This window comes from Gavialis gangeticus, unplaced genomic scaffold (assembly GCF_001723915.1).
Source record: "Gavialis gangeticus isolate Ggan-Ray unplaced genomic scaffold, GavGan_comp1, whole genome shotgun sequence".
In the NCBI taxonomy this organism is placed as follows: Eukaryota; Metazoa; Chordata; order Crocodylia; family Gavialidae; genus Gavialis; species Gavialis gangeticus.
In genome coordinates this window covers 33,436,202-33,443,351 of record NW_017729034.1, presented here as the reverse complement: position 1 = coordinate 33,443,351, position 7,150 = coordinate 33,436,202, and the positions used below count along the sequence as shown (strand labels likewise).

The 7,150-nt window shown below is 43.5% G+C and overlaps 1 protein-coding gene across 1 annotated transcript in view; it reads left to right on the top strand.

The window, feature by feature from the left end:
• Nucleotides 1-7,150, top strand: part of BIRC6 (baculoviral IAP repeat containing 6) — a 414,467-nt gene that overhangs the window by 109,182 nt on the left and 298,135 nt on the right. The window contains exon 22 of the mRNA XM_019526709.1: nucleotides 5,714-5,861. Coding sequence (XP_019382254.1) covers nucleotides 5,714-5,861 — 148 coding nt within the window. The remainder of the gene's footprint in view (nucleotides 1-5,713; nucleotides 5,862-7,150) is intronic.

Genomic DNA, 7,150 nt, shown 5'->3' with positions numbered 1-7,150 from the left:
GTGTGTGTGTGTGTGTGTGTGTGTGTGTGTGTGTGTGTGTGTGTGTGTGTGTGTAAAGGGTTCACTATCTCATTAAGCTTAGTTATTGCTCTCTTCAGCTGACTGAGAGCAGTGCTCATGTTAGCTGACGCAGGACCAAAGAGGAAAATGCTTGATCCTACAGAAATCATCTTAGGACTGTCCTATGCCATGTCTGTTGCTGGTTTGTCATGAATTGCAGATAGTCTACAGACTGTCTGTATCCCATCTGAGAGGCTGTTTTAAGTGTTCAAAATGCATGATACACAAATAACAGCTAATTGGTAATGCACAGTCACTGGAGAGAGCTGTACCCAGATATCTTGTGAAGCAACTGAGAGGAGAGCCTTCTCTTCAAGGGATCTGGAAAACCTTCCTGGAAAATAAGTCAGCTGTCTTGAATCCTGAGACCCTATATACGTTGCATGGAGAAAAAAGGCATCCTGTCACAGACTGCAGCCAGTACTGAATATCATGTGTTTTGTTCCTGTAGGAAAGTAACAAATTTTTTTACTGCTACTCTTTCCATGGATATAGGGTGATAGCAGTGTCTTGCTTTGACACTAGTGGCATGAGTTTGGGGTCCAGTCTAGACTCATGCAGAAGGCTGCAGCCAACCCAGATATAAGGGATAGCTGTTCATTAAGACTGCAGAGCTAAATGCAGGCAGAAGAGATGCTATCCATGTTTCTTCTTTGTGACATTGGTTATAGAAACTAATGTGCCTTATTATGTTTACTGTCTTTATCCAATATATTTTGAAACTCTCAAATGTAAATGAGAAAAAAATTGTATTTTAGCATGTGCTGAGGCAGCTGAGTGAATTTGTGCCTTCTCTGTTTTAACTATTTATTAGCTGAGATGGATGAGAATTATAAAATGTGTTAAACTGATGTAATATCAGATCCTGTTAACAACATCTTTAAATCCTAATTAGGCCAGAACATGACTATTTCATGCTGTTCAGTTCTTCCCACACTGTTTGGAGTCACTCTTGAGACTGAATGCTTTATGAAGTGCTTTTCCAAGCCTCCCATACTTTGAGGTTCTCTACTTTAAAGCATTGCTAAGCTATTTATCATCCTGCTGTTGCCCTCTTTTCTGTTTATCTCAGGAACGTATGTGGCCCCAGTGCCATATCCTACTCTCAGTCATTGTATTTATAGTCTGAACAGAACACTCAGGTAATGAAGTAATCCCTTCTCCAAGTGAGGACATGATGCAAAAACATGCACGACATATCTGAACCCACCTCTGTGCTGTGCCTGGGAGAGCTGCTGCAATACATGCCCTGTTTACTCACTTCCTCCCTCTCAACATGTGATAAATCTTGAAAATAAGCAGTGTAGCTTATCTGACAGAAACCAAGGGCAGTAGGACCCAGGGGAAGCCCAGCGGGCTCCCATAACAGCAGGGCCTGCCCGGCCCCACACCCCAGCTGGAAGTCCCAAGTCCCAGCCACAGTTTCTGGGCTGGGAGCATGTGACTGCCCCAGTGTGGGAAGCTCAGGTAAGTGATGTGGGGGGACCCTGGGCAGGGAAGGAGCGTGAGGGGGAAGTGGCCCTTCCCCACCCCATGCCGTGTGCCCCTCGCTGCAGCTCCTTGCAGCCTGTGTGGGGCTGCCTGTGCCCACTCCTCACAGCCCCACACAGACTGCGAGCGCCTGCAGCGTGGGGTACCAGGTGTGGGGCAAGGGAGGACCTCTCCTCCCCCCCCATGCTCAGCTTTTCCCTGGGTTCCTTCCCTACATGGAGAAAAGTGGTCCCTCGCCTGCCCCATGGCTGGCACTCCCTGCTGCAGGCGCTTGCAGCCCACATGGGGCTGTCTGGAGCAGGCACAGGCAGCCCCAGGCTGGCTGCAAGCAGCTGCAGTGCAGGGCGCCGGGCACAGGGCAGGGAGGGACTGCTTTCTCCCCCTCTGTGCTCAGCACCACCTTGTAACCTGGCCCTGCTGGCAGTGGGGCGAGTTACACCTGGTGCTGAGCATGGGGAAAAGTGGCCCCTCACCCACCCCATGGCCAGCGCCCTGCGCTACAGCCACCTGCAGCCTGTATGAGGCTGCCTGTGCCTGCTCCGGACAGCCCTGCAAGGGCTGCGAGCACCTGCAGCAGGGAGCGCCGGCCATGGGGCAGGCAAGGGGCCGCTTTTCCCCCTGCTCAGCACTAGCTTTCCTGCTGGTGAGCAGGGGGTTGGGGCTGAGCACTGCCCCCCACCTGTATCGTGAGGCTGGGGGGCACTGGGAGTGAGTGGGTGGGGAGCCAGTGGGAGCACGGGGCCCGCACCAGTGTCCCGGGGCCAGTGCCGGTGGAGCCTAGAGCAGGGTTGCAGGAGTGTGGCCTCTCAGCAGGCAGGGGCTCTATGGAGCCAGGCCAGCTCCTCCCCTCCCTGCTGGTGCAGGCCATCCTGGCTCCACAGACCCCTGCCAGCCTGTGCCCCGGTCTAGGCCCCACTGGTGCTGGCCCTGGGACATTGGTCCGAAGATGGTGACCAGGGGTGGGGCACCTGTCAAGGGGCGGGGCTACACATATGGCCCTCGACAGCCTGCCAAAACTGGATAAGCGGCCCTCCGCCCAAAATAATTGCCTGTCCCTGGCATAGATTAACCTAGGCTGGCTTGCCTGATTTATAGAGGAAGCCTGTATACGAGAGAAGAATTGAACACCGGTGTTCTAAGTCTCAAGCTCATTCCCCAGCCACTAAACTGTTGTCTTCTTTACTTATATGTGACATCAGAACAATTGATTTGTTTTTGCCAATGAGCCATCCCTCCTCTCCTAAAGGCAACATTTTGCATATTAAGACTGCATACACAATACATTCAGATAATTTGGGAGAATTCCCACGGGTTTGTTTTCCCAATAGAAAAACTTTATACAAAGATGTCTGAACAGACATTCAAGTGCTGAGCCCTTGAAGAACAAAGAGTTTTCAGTATTGATACTACACATCCAGGAGGGTTTTCTGTCCACATCTCAGCCTGATCTGTTGGTTCCCTCAGTCTGCTCTGCAAAAGGTGGCAGAAGTCTGTAGGACAGACCTGATTGGCTGACCTGGACTGCCTGTGTCTTGCTGCAGCACAATGTAGGGAATTATGAAGGGGAAGCGAAGTGTGTTCTGTTCTTTGCTTCACTGGAGCAGCGGAGTCCAGTGAGCAACACAGTCTTCCTCCGGGGGCTGGGGGGAGAAGGTGGGAGTCAAGTCTACTGGGATGCTGAAAGGCTGTGCTGTTGCTTTTCAGACAAGAATATGTACAGATGTTTGCTCTCCCAGGAAAAAACTCTCCTGAGAGTGATATAACCCTGCTTATTCCTAGGGTACTTTTCTCCTGAAACAGCCATTTTTTTGCTCTGGGAGATGGATGCAGAACTTCTCTACTCTCAGGGTTTCTCCTGGGACAGCAGAAGCTTGGGAAGAAATTTTAGTCAGGTGCTGTTATAGCCTTTCAGACAAAATAGGTTATTTCTTTCCTAGTCCCTTCAGCATGGTGGTAGAAAAGATGTTTATATTGTGAGGAAGGGATTAATAAAATGGGTAAGTGACTGCTGTTTTTGTATGGTGAAGGCATCTGTTTATGTAGTGTTGGTTTATATGTTGTTGTCCTACCCTTTCTTTAGTTCCATAGTACACCGAGGTGAGCCCACAAAGATTTCTGTGCGGTCGGGGAATATAATTCCTAATGTGCATAGTTTTCTTAAATGCACTTTGTCTCTTACCAGAGCTTGCTCACAGTTCAGTGACTTATTTCTGTAGTATTTGTCATTTTTACACAAGTTTCATGAAAACAAACAAAGACCAAAAAAAGTTATGAAGTATAAGGAGAGTTAACATTTTAAATATTTGTTAGTATGCATCTTCTTTTTTAAAAAAAAGCTTTGTCTCCTTGAGCGTACCTTGATTCTGTATAGAAAAAAAAATTATCGTTGACATAATTAGAAAATATAAATATCAGGTCTAGTTTAAGAATAAAATAGTTACTGAAAAGGAGGAAATTATTAACATCCATACTTAATAAAAACTTCACTGAAAACATTCTAAAAATTTAGCTTTTGATATTCAGATAACCTTGACTTTGACCACCAAACCTCAGCTACTAAGCAACTATGAAAAAGTATTTCACTCACCAGAATTTTTAAAAACGGAAAAATACAAACTCCAAATATAATTTAATGCTATTTCAGCATGAACATAACTAAAAGTTGTGCGTAATCTGATATAATCATTACTCTTCAGGATGCATTGCAGATATTTTTTTTTAACTTTAACAATTAAAGCATATATACATTTCATGTCATTTTGTTATAAGACTGTGAGGCCCCTGACAGGCTTTAACATAATTGGGATCTGAGTGCATGGCAGTATGCATAGTGTTGGGAAGGGGCATGACATTCCTTGTATCCCAATTGCACTACTGTGTGGGGCAGTCCCCTGGGATCTGTTGACAGCAGATGATTGTTGGTGTGGCCCTGGACGGCCCTGGATCCCGTTCCAGATATGAGGCTGTCCCAACTGATGCTGATAATCAATTGATTGCTAGCATAGGTTGGGGCAGCCCTGGCCTGGAATGCAACAGGTGCCACATGATCAATTTAAAGTACAATGCAAACTAGCCAGACAAGCAAAAATGTTCTGTTACATGTTACATTTATGGCATTGTAAAACAGTAAACCAGTCTTTGTAGCTGGTTTACTGTTTCATAATGCCATAAATTGGCTGAATGTGTGGCATTTTGAATTTGTGTTAAATCTAACATCTGCCAGGGGCCTAAATAAGAATTCCTTACCTTACCCCTTACATTGTTAAATATAAAATCTCCTTATGTCATCAGTCTTACACTAAACCATGAAGGGTGCTTGCAGATGTTTAAAAAAAAAAGCAAAAAAGCTGCGCTTTACTTTAAATTTGGTGCACTCCCACACACAGTCCAGCACATGCCCAGAAGAGGCAGCTTGTTAGTTGGACGTGTCTCGCCCCGATGTTTGTATAAATTGGGTGCTTTAGGGGGACTTGTTTGGTGCTTTTATCTTATAGCTGATTGAATCAGCTTTAGCTCAAAGTACCAAAAAGCTCCACTGAAGCACCCAGTCTATACAGATGCTGCAGAGTTGGTTCAAAGTAATATGCTGCTGCTTCTGGTAAAGCGTGTTTTGCTTTTTCTGTTTTTGTTTTAATATCTGCAAGCAGCCAATAACTATTAAAACAAACGAACTGTTAAGTAAGAAAGAAAATGTCAGTTATAAAATGTTCATTTTATTTATGTTAAATAAGTATCTTAGGCCTTCATACAGTAGGTGTTATTGTATATGAAGTTAGTTTGCATCCTTTTTAAAAAAAAGCATGATTTCTAATTAAGGAAGTACTTGTTTCATATTTTCTAATACGGTATTACTTGCTGTAGCAAATTTGACTTCCTTTAAAATTGTAATGTTCTTGGATGAAAAATAGTTTAATGGGATTCTTTTAATAAACTTTTTCCACTATGGCTATTTTAAGATGATTTTAAAGTGTCTTGTAGCCTGAAACATTAACTGCAATATTCTGAGGCAGACCATAGAAGCATATGTATCTGTACTTACGTTTTTCAAATGCTTCATCATTCAGTACTTCAATCTGTTGTTTTTAATTAATTTTATATTTGAATGGAACTGGGTTGAATATTCATGCTGTACTTCAATTGAAATAAAATTTCTCTTCTTCAGGATCTGTGTACTGGTATTTTGTATTGCTGAATTACGTAAAGGATGAAGATTTGGCAGGATGCAGTACAACTTGTGCGACCTTGCTAACGGCTGTGTCCAGACAGTTGCAGGACCGACTAACACCCATGGAAGCATTACTTCAGACAAGGTATTAAGAGAATGTGTAGTTGTTTTTAATCTGGCAAAAACCTTCTTGTTAGCAAATCAGTTATTCATCATGTTTTTGAATGTTCTTAGACACTGCTAAATGGCACAGTTTTTCCCCATAATTTGCAATACTCGTACAGGTTAGAGTAGATTCAGAAAACAAAAATCCTTATGATTGTGGGCTTGTGTTTGTTTTGTTTCATTTTTTTTTAAAGGTAAAATGAAAGATGTCTGTTCAACACATGGGTATTGTAGTGTTTATAGTCAGTTTCAATTAACACAGCTCTAGGAAACTCTATTTAACAGACAGGTAGGTATCTGGTAATGGCCTTTGTTCTTTAAAGTATGTTTTTCTACTACAGTAAACAAATATTTTTGTCTGATTTTTTTTTTCCACAAAATGCTTAAGTAATCCTTTTACCAAAATGTTTTAAACACTCAAAACAACCCAGTTACTTCTCCAGACAAAATAATCCCAGCTTCTTCAGCCTTCCCTCATAAAACATGCTTCTCAGTCCTCTAATAATTTTTGTCACTCTCCAAAGGATTCTTTCCAGTCTGTCCTCATCTTTCTTGAAGTGTGAGGCCCAAAACTAGATGCAGTACTTCAGGTGAGGCCTCATCAGTGCTGAAGAGAGCGGAAGAATTGCTTTCCTCATTTTGCAAGTGATGTACATACTAATACAATCTAGTATGCTGTAGGTGTTTTTTCCCCCCACAAAAGCATGCTGTTGGCTCATACTCAGCTTATGGTTTACTGTACCACCCAAGTCCTTCTCTGCAGTACTGCAGCCTAGCCAGTCCTTCCCCAGGCTGTACTTGTGCATACAATTACTCTGTACCAAGTACAGGACTTCGCACTTGTCGTTGCTGAAATAATTTGATTTGATTTTCTTTTTCTTTTATTTTTTTAATTCCCTCCCTTCCCTCCCCCCATTTCTTCAGTTATCAAAGTCATTCTGAATTGTAGCCCCACTCTCCAGAGTGGCTGTCCCTGATCACCTTGTTCTCTTCTGTGTTCTTAGAAAGTTCCTTGATGACCTGTTTCATGAATTTTTTCAGGTATCGAAGTTAGACTGACTGAACTGTAAATCCCTGATCCCTTTCTTAAAAATAAGCACTATATGTTTCCTTTTTCCAGTCATTTGGGACTTCACCAAACCTCCATGGGTGTGTTCAGATGAGTGCGCACATGCTCTTGCAGCATTTCAACCTCCTTTGAGACACTGCAAGACGCACGTGCAGGAACAAATAAGTTAGGCAAAACTAAACCCCTGGATATCCAGAGAA